The sequence below is a fragment of the Anabrus simplex genome, chromosome 2 (assembly GCF_040414725.1).
Source record: "Anabrus simplex isolate iqAnaSimp1 chromosome 2, ASM4041472v1, whole genome shotgun sequence".
In the NCBI taxonomy this organism is placed as follows: Eukaryota; Metazoa; Arthropoda; class Insecta; order Orthoptera; family Tettigoniidae; genus Anabrus; species Anabrus simplex.
In genome coordinates this window covers 1,044,051,626-1,044,076,212 of record NC_090266.1, presented here as the reverse complement: position 1 = coordinate 1,044,076,212, position 24,587 = coordinate 1,044,051,626, and the positions used below count along the sequence as shown (strand labels likewise).

The 24,587-nt window shown below is 37.0% G+C and overlaps 1 protein-coding gene across 2 annotated transcripts in view; it reads right to left on the bottom strand.

The window, feature by feature from the left end:
- Positions 1-24,587, bottom strand: part of LOC136864674 (lysosomal-associated transmembrane protein 4A) — a 100,044-nt gene that overhangs the window by 18,042 nt on the left and 57,415 nt on the right. For both annotated transcript variants that reach the window (XM_067141981.2, XM_067141982.2), the window contains exons 4-5: positions 6,774-6,912; positions 3,551-3,707 (exon numbers count right to left, since the gene is read on the bottom strand). In XM_067141981.2, the coding sequence (XP_066998082.2) occupies positions 3,551-3,707; positions 6,774-6,912 (296 nt within the window). The remainder of the gene's footprint in view (positions 1-3,550; positions 3,708-6,773; positions 6,913-24,587) is intronic.

The window sequence follows — 24,587 nt, the reverse complement described above, 5'->3', positions numbered from 1 at the left end:
TATTCATTGGATTACTGGACTATATGCATTTTAGATGTCCTGTAGTGTACTTGCACAGAATGTATCCGATGCTCTTAAAACATCGTGACTTATCAAACTTTGATTGAAATAATAACAATAAGTTATTTATTAGACCATCTAATCAATACAAAGTCTAGTCTTGGATGATTTACATAAATTTGTTAACTAATTGAGGTACATGTTTGGCCTTCCCTGAAGGCATCATCAGCCATAGTCTTAACCTTAAATTAAAAATAAGCATCTAAATAACATGTAATAATGAAATGAATTTTAAAATCTTGAGGAGATTTGAAGTAAAATAACATTAAAAATAACAATGATGGTTTAAAAAATACAATGTGATGAGATATAATAGTGGAAGTATTAACAAAAATAACATTAGAAGGCTGCTAAAATAAGTGCAATGGATAAGATAACAGATTGTTATACAACAAGTAGTAAGATTGCATAAAAATAAAGTTGATAGTCTGGTGGTTATAATTAGACGATGGCGAAAAATCGTATATAATCAAAGTAAAGAAGATAGAATAAAAGTCAAAGGTTGGTCGAGAGATCCGAAGTTAATCATAATCTTGAAGATAAAAGACGAAAGTCAGAGGCATATGGTGAAGTTGTAGAACACGTTGAGGATATGAAGTTGTAGAATAAAAGTTGAAGAACAGTTTTAAATAGGATCTCTATGGACCATCTCAAAATTTGAAGTAATGCTCAAATGTTGCAAGTTGTGAGTTTGTAGATATTCTAGTTGAAAAGGCATATAATAGTAGAATCTGTAAAAGGAAGCAAGAAACGTAGAGTTAATTGTGTGAAAACACGTTTGAAAATATTGAAGTAGAATCGTGTGCACTTTCCATTTGATGGTGGCAAAGATAGCTTGTAATGTTATGAGTTAGAAGTATTTGCAACAGTAGACTTCTTGCTACGTGTGTTATAGCTGAAGGTTTGTGTTGGAGGGGGATCTGTTTGCGTTGACGTAACTATTGGCTTGTTTGTAGTATTTGGAGGGGGGCTGCTATTGGTGGGAGGGAAGGAAGAGAGTGTATTACTGCGCATGTTGTATCGGTGTAAGGCCATTGGAGGGAGCGATGTTATGGTGGGTGTGGCTATGGGTTTATTGATTGTATTTGAATTAGAGGTATTAGCGGTGGGGGGAAGGGAGGGAGGTATATTAGCTGTAGAGGAGGTGGGAACGCTAATTGATGTGAGGTTGAAGATTTTTAAGAATATGTTGGTGAGGGGAATTGATTCTCGTAATAAAATAAGGATCTGTTCATATAAGGGTCTTTTTTTTAACAATAGTGTCATTTAGTCTTTATTAAAATGTTGGTCGAGGAAAATAAATAAGTTTTCATATTCTGTCATGAGTTTACTTTTATCGACTCTTTTTAGGATATGGAGGTCTTGTTGTATTGTGGTGAATTTGTGCCCTGTGTCCCTCGTGGTTGGCCATTGCAGAGAATTTGTTGTGTCTTTGGGCATTGTAATGTTCGGCGTATCTGGTGGAGAAGCTGCAGCCAGTTTGGCCAACATAAGAAAAATTACATGTAGAGCATTTCAATCTGTATATTCCTGATCCAGAGTAACTATTGTCTGTGATGTTAATAGAGTTGTGATTAAAGAATAAATTACGATTAGTGTTTTTTGTTGTGTAGGCTATTTTTATTTCGTGCTTCATTAATGAATTGGTTATCGGATAAATACTATGGTTAGTGAACGTGAATTTAGTGTATTTTGGTTTGACGGGTTTCAATGGAGTTAAATTTGTAGCTAGTTTCAGTTTGGTTTTATTAATGATTTTATCAATTTTTTTATTAATGATTGAACACGAGTATGACTTTGAGGCAAATTTTTCCTCCAAGCCAGAGGAGAAACCCCCTCTTCACTGCTAATTTGGGATAAAATGAATGTAGAATTTAATAAAAATGAGGAAGAAGTTTTCCTTAGGAAACGGCTCTTTTCAGGGTTCAATGTTGAGTTATTTAGTGAATTGTGGTGCTATAATTTGGCATAGCCCTAATTGTTATTCCAGACTGGGCCACAGACCTTAAGTATGCCCACTGCTCATTCAAAACAGCGTGCCAGAGTAGGGATCGAATAGCTGGAATACTATGATGAACCAGAGAGTTACGTACCCAGCTGTATCAGAAAATGTATGAACCAGACGAATGGCATGCTAAAGAAGAAAGTTTTCTAACTCCCCGGTCATTTCCCGCCAATATTCAGTCAGGCTATTATACTCGGTACGCAACAGCAATCCCATCTATCAGAGTTGAGAGGCAGCATAAGAGACAAAGAACATCACTACAAACAATGGTCAATGTTATGTTATTGTTGATCAATGTTATGCACTTGCGATATTGTAGCCCTTCACATTCAGTTTTCTTCCGACGCTGAAATACCACTCTTATCATAGTCGGTAACTTTAAACTGAATGAAACGTAAGTGACCAGAAATTGTATTCTCTATAAATTTTTTCATGTAGTACTTTTCGAAAGGACCAATAACATAGGTATTTAAAAAATACATTTTAAGTGCCTTTCCCTAAACTACAATTTCATCCACGGTGAATAAAATTGTTTATAGCTTAGACTATAGTTTCTTATTCCCCGACTCTATATACCGATTTTCATTCAATTCTGTGAACCCATTTTCTCGTGGCTCGGCGTTGATATGGACTTAGCAACAAAAATACAAATTTAGGAATATCTGTGTTATCATAGCTGCTACGGTAAAAATCTATAAGACATAAAAGGTCGGAAATTTAATTCTATATAACTTTGGTTATGTAGTATTTATCGGTACGACCACTAATAACATACATATTTGAGAATTAAATGTTAGGCCTTCCACTAAACCACCATTTCACTCAGTGTGAATTAAATTATTTATAGCCTAGATTTTAGTGGCTCATTCTCTGACTTCGCATACCAATTTTCAATGAGATAGGACCATTAATAATGTAAATATTTAAGAATTAAGTTTTAGGCCTTCCCCTAAACTACCATTTCACTCAGCGTGAATAACATTATTTATTGCCTAGATTATAGCTGCTTATTTGCCAGCTTTGCATACCAATTTTTATTAAGATAGGACCACTAATGACATAAATATTTGAAAATTAAATTTTAGGCTTTCCCCTAAACTACCATTTAATTCAGCGTGAATAAAATTATTTATATCCTAGATTGTAGCGACTTATTCTCCGACTTTGTATACCGATTTTCATTAAGTTCTCTTTAGCCATTTTCTAGTGATGCGTGTACATACATACATACATACAGGCAGACATTACGGAAAAGAAAAAAGTGCATCTTCTTGTTACTGTGGACATGACCGATAAAGAAATACAATTCTTTTGAAATTCTGAGCAATGTACAGACAAAACTTATTTTATATATATAGATAAAATTTCACTATAACAAATTAAATTCTGAAGTCCCCAAAATTTTGTTATACTGATATTTTACTGTACTTATGAAAAGCAAATAAATAACAGAATGAATGGATTAATATACCAATTGATACTAACCTTCAGCATCATTGTGAACATAAATGTCAACAAAACAAGCAGAGACAGACACTGAGGATTCAGCTGCAACAGCTTGTCTTGGAATGGTAGATGAGGATTGTCAGCAACCACACGATGAATGTCTGGTAAGTAGCACAGGTATCCAACAGCAGTCAAACTGAAATAAGTTGTAAGTTAAATAGGATAATAAATTCAATGTTAAGCACAACACTTGATACAGGAACATTTCAACTTCCCACAATTACCTGCCAGATATGCAATCTGTAATATCGTTAGAATTGTGAACAATTATGTGGTATGTGGTCCACCATCTGTACAATATCACATCCATAACATTCATACCTGAACGCATTTATTATTTCTATTACAGATTTTTCTTTGTTTATAAACTGAGCAGCTTGAATCTTTTTCATAACTGATAATACATAAAGCAGTAAGTGCAAATCATAACTACAAATCGGATGCAAGCCTCGATACATACTGACGTTATATTCAGTCAGTGGCTAACACCAGGAATTTATAATCTTGGAGGTCAAAGTTATGAACATGTTTAAGAAGAAGATAATGACAATATCACATTCTTTCAAAACATTTATTTAATTGGACTTAAACTGTGAGTACCAAAGAGAAAAACTTACTAGAACAGAGGGTGACAATGAAATTCCACTTTAATCACCATGCAATTACATGTTAAATTAAAATGTCAGAATTTTTGGAAGCTTATGGTTTTCTTCCCTCTCATCTAGTATTTCACATCTTTTCATCCACAATTTTTACAGGTTTAATGAAAACGGGTTTTACTGAACCTGCATAGCATTAAAAGGTATCTCAGTCATGCATATAAAGGAATAGTCCGGCTCCATGGCTAAATGGTTAGCGTGCTGGCCTTTGGTCACAGGGGTCCCGGGTTCGATTCCCGGCAGGGTCAGAAATTTTAACCATAATTGGTTAATTTCGCTGGCACGGGGGCTGGGTGTATGTGTCGTCTTCATCATCATTTCATCCTCATCATGACGCGCGGGTCGCCTACGGGAGTCAATTAAAAAGACCTGCACCTGGCGAGCAGAACTTGTCTCCTGACACTCCCGGCGCTAAAAGCCAAACGCCATTTCATTTCATATAAAGGAATATTATTAAATAGAAAATAATTACAACACAGTATGGTTAAAAGAAAAAGAGTATGTCACAATATTTACTTGGGGACAAAACATGATGACGTCGCCTCACACCACTACCCTCCAGCAACAGCCTGATGTCTATTAGGGGCTAATAGGATTTACTATGTCTGTCGTAGTCAGAGTTGCCAAATCGTCTCCCTCATTAGCACCAAACGAGCCAGAGCAGGAATAAAATCTTCTTATGGAATCTATTTGTCATTCCGATGTAAACTGAATTACTATTATTATTATTATTATTATTATTATTATTATTATTATTATTATTATTATTATTATTATTATTATTGGAGCTTTGGAATTTAGCCATGAAAAAATAATATTGCATTATGGGGATCTAAAGTAGGTTACGAGGTAACGAAGAGAGACCCTGAATACCAAAATGCAAACTTAAACGACCCACAAAACTGGACTAGCTCAGTGATAGTGTGACGGGCTACTACCCGAAGTCGGCAGGTGCCGTGGGTTCAAATCCCACCGGTTGTTCTTGAAATGATTTCTGTAGTTTTCCATTTCACGTAAATGCTGGAACATTATAAGGCTGAAATAGCCACATAAATAATAATAATAATAATAATAATAATAATAATAATAATAATAATAATAATAATAATAATAATATAATTTCATGCTGTTGTTGCTATTATCATATAATTGTTAACAGAATGAATGTTCAAATTACCCAATTTTATCCCACCAATAGGCTGCGCAGTTTGTAATATAAACCATTTTGGAAAGTGAAAATGATAATTTATCCATACTGAATGAAGAGAAAACTGAATTATTATTAACTTTTCATAATTAGTATAATTATTGGCTCCTCCGTGTCCCAGACGGTAGCTTCTGACAGTTAAGGGAAATCAATACAATTTAAGGCATTAACTCCCACTTTAGGGTGTTATGCAAACCATAAAATGTTTCAAATAGGTTTGGATTATTGTTATTTATTTACTTTATTTTCATAAATATTTGTAAAAAGGAAAAAAATACATTTAATTTGACGTGTGGGTCCCCAGAAAAACTAATTATTATCATTATTATTATTATTATTATTATTATTATTATTATTATTATTATTAACAAATACATCGCAATTGGGAACAGGTGGCAATGGTCACTTACATTAATGTGATAATAAAGTAATACAAAAAATACTCAAAAACTGTTCGACGAAGCAGGTCCCAAGTGAAATAATCTATTTTATCAAATTTAAATTTCTGCTTCCGAACTTTCTTTTTAGTGGGGGTTACATAGGTGTTGACATCACTGATTTTAACTATTTTTTTTCACCGTAGTAACACAGATTCCTGTCGCTTTCGGCGCTAAATTATTTAAATTTTTACAAGTTATAACACCGCCATTTCCTAAAACACCTCGTGAGAAACATTTTAATGTTCCTCACCAAATCACAATTTGTTTTCGTAATGTAACACCTCTGCCAATCACATTTTTGTCACTTTTAGTTGGAGTTCTCGGGTGAGAAGAAGGAGGAGGAGGAGGTGGTCCAGGCAGCCGATTTAATTCCGCTTTGTTACACTGCGATTCTTGATTTACCCACGGCCGGAAGAATACCGACATATTACTGCTCTTGCGCTAAACTGATAAGTTATACATATTACAAATGTCAGTTATTTCATATCTTACTATTAATAATGCTCACTAGGTCACTGCACTGCACTCGGCATGAAGAAAGAGTCAAGAGTGAAGAGAGTGAATTGGCAACCTCTCCATACCAAGCAAGGATAACACGAAGCTCATTAACTCAGAAGGGTGCAGGGTGGGATTTACAGCTGGCTTCCAGGTCGCTTCCAAGAACTGAGGTCGTCATGTTTTGCCCCCAACTTTAATTACACCTCTTCTGAGGCATGGGGAAAGAATCGTGCATTCAAAGATCCACCAGAGAACAGGTTGAATATTCAGTAGTAATGAGTGGAGCAGAAACATTTTGTCACACTGAACTTAAAGTTCAGATGATCTACTGTACACTACTTGCTGGGAAGCCATTTCTGACCTATCCTTAATTTACTTTAAAAGAATAATTTCCTTACCTGGCAATGCAGAAGTCAAAAACTTGCAAGCAGAAGAATGGCATGAGGTAAGATGGCTTTCCTTTAACAGCTCCAAACACCATCAGAAGTGTGATAGCAAAAGTGCAGAATGTCACAACAACACCTACATTTAAGTCTTCTGTAACATAAAATAAAAAACGCACTTATCTTACAACAGTGACAAACAGGGTTCAGATGTTTAGGACCTAAAAATTGTCCAAATTTGCTCTTAAAAATAGCTAAATATAACCCACAAATGGATTATATGACCACACATATAGTGTACTTCCAATGAATGATTTTCGCCACTAGTTCCTTTATATTACAGATTCAATTCATTACACTGGTCGAAAATGAATTTTTGCCAATTTTTTTTTTTAACAAACAATCTGCTTTACGTTGCACCAATATAGATACATCTTTTGGCAATGATGGAATAGGAAAGGGTTAGGAATGGTAAGGAAGCAACCATGGCCTTAAAAGCCCATTACCTACGGTTGCCATACAGCAATTAATGTCTTAAAGAATTTACTATTATCTGATTTGAAAGTTTGTAGTAATATTGGTAATTGCTCTATTAACAGACTTTTTATATCGGCCGCGTCGGGTAAGTGAATACATACCATTAGATCACTGTAAAAGCACAATAACACACAATATTATTCACGTGAATTTCCTTTGTTACAGACTTACCATCATTCAAATATTGTGAAATAAGAAAAAAATCAACACCTCACGATTTTGGATTGAGGGTTTTGACTAAACCCTCACAAATACAAACTACTACCAAAGGAAAATCTGATTGTCAAAACAAGACTAGTTCGATGAAACTACCTAATTCAGCATTTTACTGTTCAAAACTAATAAATTACAGTAGCATGCCTCAAAATTAATACCTGAAGCAGAATTCCAACGTATCCAAGATTTTAATCTTCAGACACCAAAAGTTTTATCAAAGATTACAACTCAAATTTTAACATAGAAGTCAAATTACAATTGTTTTTAATAAACAAGAACTTTGGAAAAAAAAATTAGCCAAATTTTCAACATTTTGAAGATATTACTGTGTTTTGGACGTCAATGTCTTTAGAATTAACGGATATTCCAATTTTAGTATAGTCATTCATATTGTTAAACTATCAATGTGTTCACAAATTCCTACATTTATGTATTTTACTACTTAATTTTAGAATTATAATTAAGCACAAACTTGTCAAAGCAAATTAAAAATGACAGGTCTTAACCTTGAGATGATTACATAGGCTGAGGATGCTTGAAATCAAGCGAAACATGTCCCAATAAAACAGTGTTGTAGCATTATGATTTTCTAACAACATAAAATCAATTGTATTGAAAAGGTGGAATAAAAAACACAATTTTTTAAGCATATTATAGCAAATTTCAATACGGGTCTAAACATGAGATTAGTTACATGTAAAGCATTCTCACTAGCCGAGACTGTTGATATTATATATAATGAGGACATCAATGGCAATGTTGACATACTTGTTGAGCCTCCAGAACCAAATATTGATACGGATGAGGATTCAGAAGAAGATGAAGGAGGGTAAGTTATGTTTAACCCGCCAGTGGTCGCTATATGAGCAAAATGCTCACTATCATTGAAAATCATCTACTCTTTTATACCATATGTAGTTTCCAACTTCAGCCCTGATGAACCTTCGCACTGCAGTTTTGAGAGAAGGACGGATGCATTGAAACGCATATCTGTGACCTTGAGAAGGGACAGGGAAGGAGAAATTTTCAGCGAGCGTCAACGGTGAGCATTTTGCTTCGCGTGCGACCAGTCACGTTGGCGCTAATTTCTGTGTATGTTGTAGCTTCGCTATTGTTGTATCTTGTCTGATAGTTGAAACAGTTCTTTGCAACTCATTGTATTAATGTGTAATTAGTGCGTGACGATGGCTTCAAGTCGTGACATTTTAGCTTCATTTGATGAAATTCCTACTGATCAACTCAAGGGCGAAAACAATGACTCGGACTGTGAAAGTGAACATAAAATGGATACTGAACCATCCTAGACAGAAAATCGTGCTGATGGAACCGTACCTGGAGAGTAATCTGTAGCTGGCAAACAACAAATGTTGGAGGTAAATGAGAATTTCATGTTTAGTGACAATATTTATATAGCTAAGTATAAGGTGACAAAGTAGGGCAGACACCCACCAAGAAGAATTCCACGCTCGCGGACTTGTCCTGTAAATATAGTGACTCATCCTCCTTGTGTAAAGGGCATTGCGAAAGACGCACAGACTATTTTAGAAAACTGGCAATTGTTTTTTCCAGATACAGTTATAACCATTTGAGGTTTATTACTATTTGTAATTTTATTTTATTTGTAATTTTTAGTGTCCTTTATAACAATGAGATTTTTCTTATGTTAATTTAATGTGTTAATACATTTACGCTTGAAATCTTTTGGTATTTATTATGTAAACACGTTATATCATACCGTGAGCATTTTGCTCAACGCGCGACCACTCGCGTTACTTTCATCTTAGCGACCATTGGCGGGTTAACTGTACGTACCAAACTTCTAAGGTAACATTTCTTGGAATTATTATTATTATTATTATTATTATTATTATTATTATTATTATTATTATTAGAGACTGGTTGACAATCTGACATCCCGACAGCTACGAGCTTACGCTGAAATAAGATTGGCTAGTGGGTGTGACCTACAGTGACAACAATGGCTCAACACAACCCACAACTCCGTCGGATGTGGGCACAACTTGTCATCCTCCAACCTCTACTCAAGCAAAATCGTGGATATTGGAAAAGAAAAAATCAAAATTGAATCGAATGGGTAAAAGAGGCAGATTTTGACGCTGAACCCCCTTTTTTGTTTCCAAATTCAGATTACTCCACGTATGAAAATATGTCTATAGTAGACATTTTTGAACAATGGACAGTGAAATTGTTGAGAACTTAGCTGTGGAAACTATTATTATTATTATTATTATTATTATTATTATTGAACCACCCAGCTCCAAAAATCACTGTGGATGAAATACAGTATTTTATTGCAATTGCATGTCAGTGGTTACAATAATTGCCATCCAAGCGACACTACTGGGACTCAAATGATGACCTGTCATTTCCTGCATTGTGCAGACAATACACGATCAAACTAAAAGACAAGGCATGGAAAATCAGGCCACTGTATGGAGATGATCGAAAGATGATGCTTCGAAAATTTAATTCCCGAAGAACATCTGGCTTATGACGAAAGCATGGTGAAGTGTTCACGGCGCCATTTTATCCACAGAAAGCCAGATAGATTGACTGATTTATTGATTGATGTTTGTTGTTTAAGGGGCCTAACATCGAGCTCATCGGACCCTAATGGTAAGAAATGAGACAAAATGAGATGACAAATTAAAAGTCCAAAATCTTCCACTGACCAGAATTCAAAGCGTGAGGACAAAGAATGAATGGATGGATATGAATTTATAACGGTCAGTGGAACCGACCCACAGTGCCTCGCATGCAATGAAGCTCGCACAAAACAATAGTATTACGGACCAAGGGACAGCTTATATAACACGAAGCTGAATAGATTATGCTTGTTGTCGAAACGGGTCCAAAATCCAGGTCATCGGCCCCTCATAATGGTATTTATCGCTAGAAACGTAGAACCATGATATTTGTCATGTTGCAGTACTAATCAAGAGTAGCGTAGGCTGGCGGTATTCCACACATTATGATACTACTCGCAGGTAATGAAATTCGCACATGTATTACAGACCTAATGTGTTTCGCACATTGCGGCACCACTGACAGGTAACACAAACCTATGGTGTTCATCACCGAAGTGTACTATAGGGACTCGTACTATCCCATGGTGTTCCTCATATTGTAGGTACTAATCATGGGCATCCATCATCCCATGGTGTCGCTCATATAGTGCTACTATCACAGGTACTGTAAGAGCTGTCGCGCTCTTGTTTGCTACTAATCAAAAAACCTATTTGGTACCTAACATAGGGGTACTACGTACAATGAATAGCAACCCATGGTGTTCCGCGTGTGGTGGTACTAATCACGAGTTGTTTCATGGTTCTAATTTGATCATCCCTTGGTCGCCCCTTTTAGTTGCCTCTTACGACAGGCAGAGGATACCGTGGGTGTATTCTTTGTCTGTGTCCCCCACCCACAAGGGTGTGCCACTTAGATTTGGAGACAAAATCTGGAGTCTCAAAAAGAAAGACAGGTGGCTAGTAAATTTTTAGCTTTATCAGGGCAAAGGTCCTAAGTGTAATGCAGATTATGAGAAGTCATTCTGCAAGGTGGTTACCCTGTTACTGTGCAAGTGGACGAGCTTCCAGATGAGACAAATCACTATCATCAGTTTTACATGGATAATTTGTTTTCGTGCCCTGCACTATTCTCCAACATCACATCCCTTGGTCATTCAGGTAATGGGACCATCACAGAGAACAGAATTCCAAAAGGATGGCTATTGTTGAACAAACAAATGTTCTGTAAGAAGGATTGTGGATATTTTGAGACAGCAATGGAGATAAATGATGGACTTCTAGACATCGGAGCTGTAACCACGATTTCCTCTTCATGTGGCACAAAGGAATTCAAAACATGAATATTAAGAATGAATGGATGAATATCAATTTAAAATAATCAGCGGATCCAACTCTCAATACTGAAAGTTAAACTGACTTGAATTCAATCAATTTGAAACAATCAGTGGTTCCAACCTGCAAAACCCCACCTTCCAAGAAACTGTCTTAAAACAATAGTATTACTTACCAAGGACCTGCTCCCAATGCACAATCCTGAATCGATGATGCTTGTTGTCTAAAGGGGGCCCAAAATCCAGGTCAACAGCCCCTCATAATGGTACTTATCGCTAGTAAAGTAGAACCATAGTATTTCTCATGTTGCGGTACTAATCACAAGTAATGCAGACTCACGGTGTTCCACACATTATGGTACTACTCACAAGTATTGTACGTCACACAGGTAACGCAGACCAGTGGTGAATCACACATAATGGTACTACGCATTGGCAATGCAAACCCCGGTGTTCCCCCACATAGGTGTAATAAGCACAGGTGCCGGTATTCCCGTAGTGTTCCTCACATAGTGGGTACTAATCACAGGCAACGCAGACCCACGGTGTCACTCATACAGTGGTACTAATTACAGGTACTGTAAACACAAAGTGAATCGCTTTCTGCTGGTACTAAACAGAAAACTATTGTATACATAACATACTGGTACTACTTGCAAGTAAAGGCGACCCACGGTGTTCCCCGCGTGATGGTACTAATCACAAGTAGTTTCATGGTTCTAGTTCAATCATCCCTTGGTCACCCCTTTCAGTCACCTCTTACGACAGGCAGGGGATACCGTGGATGTATTCTTCGTCTGCGCACCCAACCCACAGGGGGTTGGTTGGTTGGTCCCCGAGAGCTATTTTATTTCGTTCAAGCCCGGAGGCAAGCCAGTTAGGACCCCCCTACATTGAATCAATAACAGTAAATTTTCACCTTTTTGATACTTATATTTGTTTTAAGCAAATTAATCATTTACAGTTTCATTCCATTTGGAACATCTTCAGCTGTATTACAACGCTTAGGTGAAATTATAAAGTATATTTATCTTCTTGAAAACATCTTAATAAGTACCTAGTTATGCTTAAAATCTATGTGAATTTAAAAAGTTAAAATAATTAAAATCAATGTGGAAGGTTGAATGGGGCAGTGGAATGGGAAGGGAAATTTATTTACTTATTTTAACCATTTCCATTCCACCACCCCATTCAACCATCCACATTGATTTTAATTATTTTAACTTTTTAAATTCACATAGATTTTAAGCATAACTAGGTACTCATTAAGATGTTTTTAAGAAGATAGATATACTTTGTAATTTCACCTATGCGTTGTAATATAGCTGAAGATGTTCCAAATGGAATGAAACGTGTACTGTAAATAGTTAATTAATTTGCTTAAAACAAATATAAGTATCAAAAAGGTGGAAATTTACTGTTACTGATTCAATGTAAATAAGATTTGCTACGGGAAATGAAGCTGATTTCTTGCAGTAGGACCCCGCTATCCGACACCTGGAACGTGCCACGTGGAAGTATCACATCTCCCGCTGCTATGCCAGCGTAGTAGGTTCGTGGAAGTACAACTTATTTATGGGTGGTACTGATCAGATGAATCAAAATTTCAGCTGTTACCAAATCGGAATCCAGTGGGGGGAGGGGAGAAATTGGATCTGGTGTCTGATTACATGTATGATGGATGTAGCCTTACAGATTAGCTGGATATTGTACAACAAAGCCAGCAGACAAAGGATCCATCGACTGGATTTCAAGTGACAGTGAAATCGTACCTAAAGCCCTGCATGGGAAACCAAAACAGTGACTGGGTGTGGGTTAGTAATAGAGATAAACCAATTATTCAACCCTTTGCAGGCTCTCCAGGGGTATCAGGAAAACTGAGAAACAAATATTTGGATAATACTGCATCGGAGTTGTCTGTATTCTTGGAGGTTATAAACCAGTCGTCTCCCACATTGTGTGGGGAAACAAATATTTATGCTATGGAACAATTATCGGACCCACCTGGAAAAAGACGGTGAAAAATGGCTTGACACTAATGAGGATGAAATTAAGGCCTTTACCCTCTGCATTCTGACATCCCCAGTTCGTAAGCCTTGCATCCAATTCTATTGGAGCAAAGACAAACATATCGAGATCCCAAATTTTCGAGAGACAATGAGCAGTGTGAATTGCCTCTACATATACCCGAATGTTTCGAGATTTACCACAAAAATCTTTGTGCTAACATCACTGTTGTCGAGTGCAATTATTTTCAATGCTTCACTGAAAACAGTGCGTGGAAATTCTGGTTGCTGTTCCATTTACGGCATTTATTTCTGACCGGTGCACAGCAGTTCTGGACCGGGTGGCTTACACGTGTTGAGGAAGATTTAAATCTGATTCCTAAGCGAGCATGCGGGACCATTAAAACTGAAGCGACAGAGATCAAACCTACCAACTCCCGAATGCAATTGAAAGTAGTAAATATATATTTGTGTGTATATATAAATGGATTGATTTCATATTTAGTTTGAGTTTTGCCCCATCAAGTACAGTTTTCTATTTATTTGATAATTCCATATTGTTAATTTTCATGCAGCTCACCGCAGAACTTCCCGGCATGGCACTCATGGCACTGGAATTTCTTTCTTATCTTCTGCTGACGCATGACTTTTCGTCATAGATAAAGCTTATCTTGTCCTTTCATCCACATAGAATCATCTCCCTCAGTCACAGTTTGTATATCGAATACAACACAGTCTTACAAGTAATAGTGAATCTTGTGAGATAGTGGTATGAAGATTATGTGGTGCTGTGTAATTTACATCAGAAGTATCTGGCGTCATCAACAAGATGAAAGCTAGAAATTCCTCTTTCTCACTCCAAAATCAAAACAGCGTACAATCACTCCATGGCTTCAGAAATTGTACCAACTATACTTTGGTAATTTTTTTGATGATCAAGATAAAGGATTGGCACCACATATGTATGTAAACCTTGTTCAATGGGCTTAGGGGACCGGTAAGAAAAGAAAATGTCAATGCCATTTATCATCCCTATGATATAGCAATCTTTGAATAACTAAACTCATGACTATTATTTTTGTTGTGTAAATAACAAGGGTTTCTCAGCAAAAAACAAACAAAAAATTATATACACAATTACCTATAGAATCTGCAAGGAGGGCCCTATCCCTCATGATGAAAACTTACCAATTCTGAAACCTCCAGAAAATGAAGTTTTCTAGAAAATGGAATGTGACATAGGTATTGGTTGTAGAAAATTAGAATGTGCTTTTTATCCTGAATTCATTCCTGAGGTGTCTGGTTCCAAACCACAGCAATTTACCCAATATGATCTGAATGATCTCATTAGAGATCTTTCACCAAAAATATGAACACAGTAAAGAAATCAAATCAATACAATTTACACCAGTGGCATATCTGTGGAGATTTGAAAGCCATCGCCATGTTAATGAGCATGCAGGGAGGATTTGCACAATTCTGCTGTTTCCTTTGTCTACGCCAGAGTCTAAATACAAGTGAACATGTCAAACAAGAGTGGAAAGTTGGAAGCAGTTACATGATGATGATGCTGCTTGTTGTTTAAAGGAGCCTAACATCTAGGTCATCGGCCCCTAAAGGCAAGAAATGAGATGAAATGAAATGTAAGGATAATTAAAAATCCATAATCCTCCACTGACCAGAATTCAAAACGTGGGGACGAAGAATGAATGGATAGATATGAAGTTAAAACAATCAGTGGATCCGACCCACAATGCCCCACATTCCCAGAAACTAGCCTTAAACAATAGTATTACTGACCAAGGGACTGCTTCCAAAGCACAATACTGAATCAATGATACTTGTAGTCTAAACGGGTCCAAAATCCAGGCAACGGCCCCTCATAATGGTACTTATCGCTAGGAAAGTAGAAGCATGGCGTTTGTCATGGTGCGGTACTAATCAAAAGTAGCGTAGACTTGCAGTATTCCACACATTATAGTACTACTCACAGGTAATGTAATGCGTACTTGCAACACAGACCTATGGTGTTTCACACAGTGTGTCGCTATTTACAGGCAACACAAACCGATTGTGTTCTTCACATAAGTGGAGAAACCACAGGGACTCGCGGTATAACGTGGTGTTCCTCACATAGTGGGAACTAATCATAGGCACGGCAGAACCATGGTGTCGTTCACCCATGGTGTCGTTCATTTACAGTAGAACCTCGATAATTCAAAATAGATTCATTCAAAATCCCGCCTAATTCGAAGAAGCTCTCGTTCCCGGAAACATGAGATACAGTTTTGCATGTTATTTAAATTGTTTAATTCGAAATACGGATAATTCGTAATTCGAAGTACAATGTCGGCCCCATTACCGAAATTCAGACTTTTAATTCGAAACTGCCTTTACATTTTAAAACAATAGTATGTTACAGAGTAATTTCAACTCTAAATTAATCCGCATCATAATAGAATGCATTTTCCGGAACGTGGAGGGGTAGCTTTCTGCACTTACACTCACTTCGGCGGGTCTACAGTGCGCTTCATGATTTCTAAGTTGAATGAAATCGGAATTCTTTTGTATTCAACCTTTTAAGGAACGCCGCAATATCACGCAACAGGCAGTGTGTGGAAAAACACAATCCGCGAACACTGGCGATGCCGACAGTTGACGAAAAAGCGTGGCTCACATAATAAATTCGTAGGCACTGAACAATATTGTCATTGCCGATGAAACTGCACTGCTTTATTTTAATGCGAGCCCAAATGGTCTTATGGTTTTAAAGGAGAAAGTGCCAGCCAGGGAATCGTACAAGGGTGGGGGATGGGGGTCATTGTAGTGCGTTGCAATGCAAATGGAAGTGAGATACTTTATCCCCTCGTCATAGGAAAGTTCGATAAGCCACAATGTTTTAAGGGCGTCGGGCACTTTCCATGCCAGTACAAAGCATCTAAAAATGCACACAGTACAGCAATCCAAAACATAATGCATTTGCACGGGGGAACCAGCATAATTTATCCTAGTCTTTGAATTGTGTGATTTCTTTCCTTCGTTGCGTGAGGTTATGTTTGTCAGTGATTTATCCAAGTGCATTATTTGAACACTGTAAATGCACCTTGTTAGAGACATTTCGGAAATAGTTTTTTCCATGGCATTTGAAAAGATTTAAACTGTGAATCGAGGTGATTGCATGTGTTAATGGGTCTTAGAATACTTTGTGACGTGGCAAGTGTTTAATTTCTGAAGTACGAGAGAAATGCTATGTCGGGAAATCGCACAAGGATAGAGCTATAGGAAAGCTCAATTTTAAGGGCATCGGGTACTTTCTGTGTAAATACAAGGCATATAAAATGCATACAGTACAGTAATGCAATGAATAAAGCACTTGCACATGGGAGGCAGCATAGATTTCTCTTCGTCTTTGAATCATGCTTTTTTTTTTTTCTTTCGTTGCATGAGGTTATGTTTGTCAGTGAGATATCCAAGTGCATTATTTGGATACTGTAAATGCACCTTCTTGGATACATTTTGGAAATAGTTCTTTTTTAATGGCATTTGAAAGGTATAAACTGTAAATTAAGGTTAACTGTATGCAGTAACGGGCCTTAGAATGTTTTGTATCGCGGCAAGGGTTGGCACATCTGAATTGCAAATTGGCGGTTAATTCAAAATCACGTAATTCGAAGTCCGATTTTTGAGTCCCAGCGACTTCGAATTAACGAGGTTTTACTGTAGTGGTACAAATCACAGGTACAGTAAAATGCATCCTGAGCGCACACTGTCGCTACTAATCACAAACCTATTGTGTACCTAACATAGTGATATTATGCGCAAGTAAAAGCGACCCATGGTGTTCCCTGCGTGGTGATACTAATTACAAGTAGTAACATGGTTCTAATTTGATCATCCCTTGGTCCCCACTTTCAGTCGCCTCTTACGAGAGACAGGGGATACCGTGGGTGTATTCTTCGTCTGCGCTCCCCACCCACAGGGGGTTGTGTGTTTGGTCCGTGGGAGGTATTCTATTTCCCACAAGTCTGCCAGCATGCCAGTTAGAACCCTCCTATCTGCCACCTGGGAGTATCACCTCTCCCCCTGCTAAGCCAGCGTAGCAGGTTCGTGGGAAGCAGTTACAACACAGGAGAAGAAAGCTTCCAGCATATCCCACTACTTGACCCAATAAAAAAAAGTACTGCTTCCATCTCTCTATATAAAGCTTGGCTTAGGAAAAACCATTTTAAAAACACAGAAGAGGTGGTTCAAAAGGATTCCTATATCTCAAAAAACAAAAAAGGTGTCTTGGTAGGCCCACGATCAGAGAGCTATTGCAGGATCAAAAATTTGATGAAAATTTGGATGAGACTGAAATGAAAGCTTGGAAAAGCTTCAAGTGGCTGTATATGAACTTCTTAGGAAAGACGAAGTCTCCCATCTACAGATGAGGAGTTCGTTAATTACTGGATACCTATAAAGAAATGGGTTGTCAAACGTCATTCAAACTATTTCCTACATTCGCATTTAGATTTTTTCCAGCCGAGTAGATGGGTGAAAGGTTTCACCAAGACATTAAGTTTATAGAGAGCTTCTGGGACAAGTTCATGTCAAATTACTGCTGGATGCTATGTTGCAATTTCTCAGAAAAAGAGTATTAAAAAACAATAGTCAATTAAGCACTTCCGGCCTCCAGTTCTGTTCACTGATCTACAGTATATTCCCATTTTTGATCATTATTAATAATATGTATGTATGATCTTATTTTCTTTGTGAAAGACTTGTACTGTTGCACTGATTACATTTAAATACAGTGGACCTCTGATATCTCAAATAACATCAGGAGCTAAATTTTATTTTGATTTTTAAAAATTTTGAGATATAGAGAATACACTACCATTTATGAGCATGTATAGCACATAACTGAATCATATGTATCTACGAACATAAACTGAATACATTATTTTTAACAGTATTTAAAAATATACAAACAAACTCTTATTTTATGGCACCACTTTAATTATAACCCTTATTACAGTAACTTTTTAGAAGACAATACAGTACATACAGTAGTGAAACAAGAAATATACCTCAGTAAACAACTTTGTAAAAATTTGTTGGTCTCTTCTGCTTTTTACCATTTACCTCCTTTTCTTCCATACACTTTTCAACAATATTTATTGCTGTGAAAACACCGTCATTTACATTCGACTGATGCTGTATGCAGGATCAAAGAATAGCCACTGCACTTATTGCCTGATCTGCTGACTTTACAGGAGAGGGCAGCTCCAACTATTCTTGTTGGAAATCATCATCTTGCTCGCCAGCAGCGTTGACTGTATTCGTAGGAGGCTCGGCCACTATAACGTCAGAGTCCTCCTCTTTGTGTTTTGAGGCTTCTGAGTCATCTTTAAAAATCCTGCTTGGCGGAAGCACGGAAGCAGTTTAATTGTTTCCTACTTCACACCAGCCCACGATTTACTCAGCACTGTTATCGTCTGTAGTGGTTCTATGGAAATGCTTCAAGTTTTTAATCACCCCTTGGTCTATAGGCTGTAATTCAGATGTTAAGTTCAGTGGCAAGAAGACCATGCACACCTTGGGAGGAACACGGTAGTTGTCTACGAAAAGGAGGATATTCCTCTTCACATTGAAACTTCTCGTCAATACCATGCAGCCAAGATTTGTAAATTGAGCTTATGCTCCATGACTTCCGGGTTGTTTTCATATGTGACCGATAATGAATTCACACCCTAGAAACAGCGAGGCTTTGCCAATTTTCCGATCACTAGAAATTTTAGTTTCTCAGCTCCCATCATCGCTGTAACCCTTCCATTACTCATTAACTGTTCCTCACAAACTGCAAATGCTGTATTGCACAGTTGATGTTGTATAAAATTTGAGTTACAGAGTATTTTCTGCTTAGGGCCGTTTTCCCCAAATGAGTTTAAACTAGGTTTATTTTAATCTAGTTTAAGTCTGAGTTTAAACTAACATTCATTTTCCCCATATTGGTTTAAACTTTGAATCACGTTTAAACGTGGCTCAGAGTTAAACCTTCTATATTGTTGGTTTAAACTGCTGTTTATATTCAACCTTCTTGATATTTTATTAACGTATCTGTGATTTTCCTAATAGAAGGGTTAGTTTTGACTACCAGTACTGCAGCACTTTAATGAAAAACGTACTAAAATTATAACCTAGTATTAGCATTAGAAAAATGGGAGAATTTATTGAAGTCTTTGGTTAAATAGGAAATAATTTTGATGTGCAAGAGAGGTTAAGAAGCCGCGTTCCAACAAAAGTTTACAATCTTGGAAAATCGGATGTAACGGAGTTCTTTGATGGATTTATAATTCATAAGCGAACAGCAAGGATTGTCTAGTATCGAAGAAGGATTCATTTAAAACGTCAACTGCACGAAATAATGCTATTTCGCTACAAGGAATGATTCTGGTTGCTTTAAGATATGATGCAGCAGGCATTTTTTTCATTAACAACGGGGACCACAGACCTTAAATTGCAGTCTCCTTATAATATTATATACTGTAAAATACTGTTGGCGGTATGAATACTGTAATGTGAAGCATAAGAATATTCGTACATAACTTGTGTAATATGTCCGCTCTTCATGCGGTACCTGGTGGCTGTGGTCGCTAAAGCGTAAAGTCCGCATCGTCCGAATCCGTGACAAGACGGTTCGAATCCCATTTGTCGAAAATATTTTTACCATCAGAATGTTGACCGGCACGGTAGGAGAGGCGGTGGTATACAATTTCTAATCGCTAGATTATATATTTATAGGATCAGAAAAACAAAAAAGTGTTTCATGCTTGCTAGCAAACTTGTAATAGAATAAATTATAGTGAAGAATGTTTCATCGTATCTATTGCCAGCATACCAGCAATAGAAATATTAATGCTATAGGGAGAAGAGTATTATGCATACAGTACGACACATCGCGAACTTGGTTATGTTATAAACGAATATGGAATCAAGTAATACATCTCCAAATAATACATCCTCAGTGGTCTGTCTGCTGGATCCAAGGTTTGTGAGATTGATCCCGGCCGAGGGCGATGGATTTTGATAGGAGATAGATCCCGAGCATGCTTAGAATTTGTTTACTTGAAATTCACATAAATGTTGATTTTCTGAGGAAAGGAATACCGTAGGCCTATTGCTGAAAGACTAGGATTTTAATATTTCAACGTTCCCGTGTGTTCCATAAGACAATACAGACATCAAAAGACACGTATTAGGCCCACGGTACTTGTTTATGGTAAAGCATGACAGAAAAATAAGAAATAAAAGTGCGTTCCAATAAATTGTAGACAGCAATAGGTAGAATTATATGACACAACACTTCGCACAAATGTTAACAATTTATTTATCAGTAAAGCTAATATCCCGCCGAATTTGTTCTTTATTCACTACGTACGATAGCATTAATTCGCCACAAACAGCTGATATTATTACAAAAATGTCGGTCATTGAATTACTTGGCTCTGATTGGCCAATTCCAATCGACCATGCCTTCGACTATTCCTTCAGTGCAGCCAACGTTAGCGCCAACGACAGCTCGCCCGTTTAAACTAAACGAGTGTCAGAAATTGGTGGAGAAAATGGACGCAACTTTAAACTAGGTACTAAAGTTAAACGGGTTTAATTTATACTAGGTTTAACTCGATTTGGAGAAAATGGCCCTTAAAGGGAGGAAATGTTTGCTTTGAGAAATCAAGAAATTCTGTAACCGAATTTCAAGTAATAGAGAAATGCATACACATGAAGAATAGGACAAATGACAGGGAAATTTTTGTTACTTAGAGATATTGAAAATTCGAGTATTGGAGGTTTGAGATATCGAGGTTTGACTGTATGTGTGTATTCCATCAAGTTCATATATTTAACCTGTTATGTATAATTTAAAATCTGTATGCGATGTGAAGAAACGGAAGATACAGGGTATCTCATATAAACTCAGAACGAACGCACTGTGTTTGTATTCTGCACTACAGCAGCTGCCTCAGCCAAACTTATGTTGCGTGGCAGCGGCCCTGCTTTAAGCTTGTATACAATCTCATAAAATCATCATCATCATGATCATCATCACCAATGTCCCACTCCAGTCGCCCGGGTGTGTTTAACAAGCCTCCTCCACTCCTTTCTGTTCTTCCACTTTTCCTGCTCCATTACTTCTGCCACATCCAATCCAGCTTCTCTAATGTCCTTCCAAATCTGCTCCATCCACCTTCTTCTCTGTCTTCCAACTGATCTCTTTCCCTTAACTTCTCTTTCCAATTCCCTTCTTGTTACCAGTTCCTTTCCCATTCTTTTTACATGTCCGAACCATCTCAGTCTTGCTTTCTGTATGTTCTGTACTAACGGTTCTATGTTTAGCTCTTCTCTGATTTTAATATTTTGAATTCTATCTCTTCTTGTCTTTTTAGCCGATGTTCTTAAAAATTTCATTTTTACTGCTTCAGCGTTTCTAGTCCGTATGTTACAATTGGTATGAAATATTGTTTATATAATGTTAATTTCGTTCTCTTGAGTACTTTGTCATCCCATAAAAGCTCTCTGACTTGATGATAAAATGTTGTACCTTTACTTAGTCTGTTATTAATTTCAGGACTGATTTCATTACTTCCATTAATAATGCTACCCAGATATGTGAACTGTTCTACATTCTCTAACCATTCTCTGTCTATGTACACCTGGCTTCTCTTTCTATTTCCACAGTGCATGACAACAGTTTTCTTTTTACTAATTACCATTTCAAACTCCAGATTTTCATTCCAAATGTCCAGTCTCCTATTTCCTTTTCTCCCTTTCCCCAAATCACCACATCATCTGCAAATACCAAAGCATCCATTCCATCACTACTGATACTCTGTTTTACACGTTTTAGGATTTCATTCATCAACATAATAAACAATAATGGCGACCTTGCACTTCCTTTCTTGAGACCTTTTTTTGTATAAAATGTTTTCAGATTCACCACTCCCCACTTGTACACTGCTTTTACTCTCATGATACAACATTTTTAACTTTTTAATAATTTTGGTACATTCCTTTTCAGTAGGCATTCCCATACATGTTTTCTCTTAACTGTATCAAACTTTCTCCAAATTCAAAAATACGAAGACGATTTCCTTGTTCCTTTCCAGATGATTTTCCATTATCGTTCACACTGTAAATATCAAGTCTATTGTTGATCTATTTGGTCTAAAGCCATATTGTTCGTTCTTCCTCCAACTGTGTTTCTATTATATCCCTCAGTCTTTTGTCTACGACTTTCTCCATTTTTTTAGCCCATGTGATAATAGAGTTACACCTCTATAATTTTCACATTTCTTCCTATTTCCTTTTCTGAACAGTGGTACAATACTTCCTTGTTGCCAATCCTCAGGTATCCTTTCATCCTCCCATATGGCATTGAGGGCTCTGTATAGCCACTGTAGTCCAATGCTTCCTGCTGCCTTAATCATATCAGCATTGAATTAGTCTTTTCCACTTTCTTTACCTCTGGCCATTGCTTTCACTGCCCTTCAAGTTCCAACCATGTTATCGGGTTCTCTTCTTTTTCTCCATCTATTATTTCTATTTTCTTATCTCCTTCTTCCTCCGAGCAGTCATCCTCATAAAGTTTTCCAAAATACTTTGCCATCACCTTCTGATGACCCGTTTCGTCATGTACTATGGATCCATCTTCCCTCTCTAATGCCCTGAATTTTTCTTCATTTATTCTTTTCGATTTTATTACTCTGTATAACAGTTTCTGATTTCCTCAACTATCTTGCTCAATTTTGTTGGTAAACTCTCCCCAACATTTCTCCTTTTCTTCCTTGATACTCCCCATTACTTGTAGTATCAATCTTTTGTACTCCACATGTAAACATTCTATCTTATTCTCATCCCTCTGATATGTTTTTTGCTTTTCCTAATCCATTTTTTATTCACCTTGTTCCTTTCTTTTATTTCTGTTTTTATTTTGCCTGTCCACCACTGTCTCTCCTTTCCCTTAACCTTTGCTTTTGTTTTCCCGCATACCTCAATTGCTGCTTCTACAAATGCCTTGTCTTAAATTGTCCCACCCTTTTTCACCACTTTGTATTTCTGTGTTAGGCTACTTCCTTTTTATACAATCTTGGAATGCCGTTCTTTTATCCGCCTACTCCAATTCCCAAATCCTGATCTTTGGTTTCTTCTTATATACAATTTTAGGGAATTTTACTTGTTTTAATTCCACAATCAATCTATGATCACCTTCCATACGTTCACTAGGGATTATCTTCGTATTCATGACGAATCTTCCCCATTCTCGGTCTGTTGTTAAAAAAATCAATGAGTGTTCCATACTGTCCATCCCAACTATATCAGCTGATGTTATGGCTATTCCATGTGTTCTTTATTATCAGGTTATTTCTGATACAAAAGTCCAACAGTTTCTCTCCATCTTCATTTCTATCGCCATATCCATGTGGGCCCAGAATGTTCTCATATCCTATTCTATCAGTTCCCACATGAGCATTCAGATCTCCCATTATCATGAACCCATCTCCAATAATATGCGTTTCCTGTTCATTGAGGAACTCCTCTTTTTCTTCCACGCTTCATCCTGTCTGTAGAGCATACACCTGTATTATCTTCAGTAGTTCCTTGTTTACATCTATGTGCATTATTATAATTCTTTCATTTACATACTCAACTTCAGCTATTGGTTCGACATTCTGATTCACTACACATCCCACTCCATTCCTGTTCTCTTTACTGTTACCCATCCAGTAAAAGGTGTACCCCTTTCTTAGTTTATTCATTCCTTTCCTTTTCATTTTACTTAATCCCAGGATGTAGAGTTTTTGTCTCTCCATTAGGTCAATTAATTCATTTTGCTTCCCATTCATTGTTAAAATATTTATTGTTCCAAATCGGGTTTTGTTCTCTGATTCAACACTTGCACGAACATCAGGATTACCATCACACCGAGCAACTGTAGTCAGAGACCTGTCAAATCCATTTCCATTTTTAAACTTCCATCCGAGGCTTGTATTGTAGTTGAAAGCAAGTACAAATATAAAATCTACTTTATAAAAGATGCTGGAAGTGTCTTCCTACCTGCGTTATACAGGCATAGTATCTGGTAAACACATTCTGGCTGATCCGAGTGAGTTCTGCCAATGTAATGTTTCTGATTTCATTCACAATATT